The following is a 1,874-nucleotide window of genomic DNA, read 5'->3' as shown; positions in this document are numbered from 1 at the left end:
GTTTGTTAGTTTAGTTTAAGTTACGTAACGTAACGTAACTAGTAAGTAAGTAAGTAACGTACGTACCGTACGTACGTACGTAGTATATATATAGTAGAGACGAGAGAGAGAGAGAGAGAGAGAGAGAGAGGGGGGGAGAGAAAGAGGGAGAGGGGGGAAGAGAAAGAGAGAAAGAGATTCGATGCTGCTGATCACAAATGTTGCAAATTACGCAAGAACACAAAGAAAACAACAGAACCAACAGCTCCTTACAAATGAGCCCTTTGTGGAAAGGGTAGTCTATTATATAGTATATAATTTCCCGTGTGAGAGAGCTGAACTACATGAGATGAGCCTTTCTCCGTAACGTGTGCATAGTTGCGCGATGGGGTTACGTGCGACGGGTGCCTTCCTGGTTGCAACGAACACCTGCGGTTGACTTCCCGGAGTCATATATTATCAAGAGCTATTATTAGCTCTTGATATGATATTACTCGGCTCGACTTACTGGAATATGAACGAAAGATATATAACGAAATATATATAATTGAATATATAATGAAAGATACCCTACCAGTGCGCATTTTCTGCGAGCAGCCCTACAAGAGTTTGCAGCCGCTGGTAAACAACAGGAATTAAGTGCGCACTGACACAAAAACCGGCGTGATTAGCAGGCGAGGTGGGACACAAATGGTAGTGAGTGACAGTTACATATTAGAATTAATTTCTATCATATATATTCCATTTAGTGACAGTCAAATACAACTTGTTTTTTTCTCAGCCCATCATAGGCATGGAATTATTGACAAACACTAAATGATTTAATGATAGACACTAAATGATTTAGTGTAAGGCACTAAATGATTTAGTGACAGTCACTAAATACCATTTGTGTCCCACCTCGCCTGCCATTTAGTGACAGTCATTAAATCAACCAATCAGATACAACTTATTTTTTCTCAGCCAATCATAGGCATGGAATCATTGACAAACACTAAATGATTTAATGATAGACACTAAATGATTTAGTGTAAGACACTAAATGATTTAGTGACGGTCACTAAATACCATTTGTGTCCCACCTCGCCTGCCATAGGCGTGCACCGGCGGTTTGACAACGACGGACACTTTTTTTGGCGTTGCTGTTTTATGGACGTGTCCGATTCTCATGTCGTCATGTAGCATATCATGATCGTACGTGTACGACGACAAACCCGTATATGGTAAAGGTGTTTCCTCTGCAGCAGCTAATTGCCAGCGGTGTGACGTCAGACGCACAGGTAGCTATCCGATGCTACTGAACTGGCAGCCTGTTCTGCTAGGTTCTATGACAAATACGACATACGCATATACGCTCTCCTATGACACTATTTGTCATAGGAAGATTCTTCCTATGACAAATATTGTTGTATGTGTTGTACGCATCATGGGAGTTTAGGAGCGCTACTATGAACGCAAGCAGTGAATTGCAGCTGTAAAGCGGAACGAAGTTGACTCGCCAATATTTGTCATAAGAAGAATCTTTCTATGATAAATATTGTCATAGGAGAGCGTATATACATATGTCGTATATGTCATAGATACAAGCAGAACATGTTGGAACTTGCCAATAGTCGACGCATGACATCAACTCGTTACGTGTCGAATTCTGTCAGAAATAGAAATGGCGCGGAAACCATCACTGACGGATCGGATGGTCGGCTGCTGGTGATGCGGTGACCAGACAACATTAAAGCAGTGAAAACTTTATGCACGTATTAAGTTCAACGTTCCTTATATATATAAAATAATTTCACTCTTGCTCGCGCTTCAACCATTCCCTACACTCGCCATGTCGATCTCTCTCTCTCTCTCTCTCTCTCTCTCTCTCTCTCTCTCTCTCTCTCTCTCTTTCT

The 1,874-nt window shown here is 41.4% G+C and overlaps 1 protein-coding gene across 1 annotated transcript in view; it reads left to right on the top strand.

Annotated features, from left to right (window-relative positions):
• Positions 1–939: 939 nt before the first annotated feature.
• The window catches only part of LOC106809588 (serine/threonine-protein kinase NIM1-like), a gene marked incomplete at its 5' end in the record, with an annotated part of 13,228 nt that continues 12,293 nt past the window's right edge, over positions 940–1,874 (top strand). Inside the window, one exon of the mRNA XM_014812721.1 lies at positions 940–971. Within this exon, the coding sequence (XP_014668207.1) occupies positions 940–971 (32 nt within the window). The remainder of the gene's footprint in view (positions 972–1,874) is intronic.

The sequence above is a fragment of the Priapulus caudatus genome, unplaced genomic scaffold (genome assembly GCF_000485595.1).
Source record: "Priapulus caudatus unplaced genomic scaffold, Priapulus_caudatus-5.0.1 Scaffold366, whole genome shotgun sequence".
Classification (NCBI taxonomy): Eukaryota; Metazoa; Priapulida; class Priapulimorpha; order Priapulimorphida; family Priapulidae; genus Priapulus; species Priapulus caudatus.
This window is presented reverse-complemented; position numbering and strand designations above follow the sequence as displayed.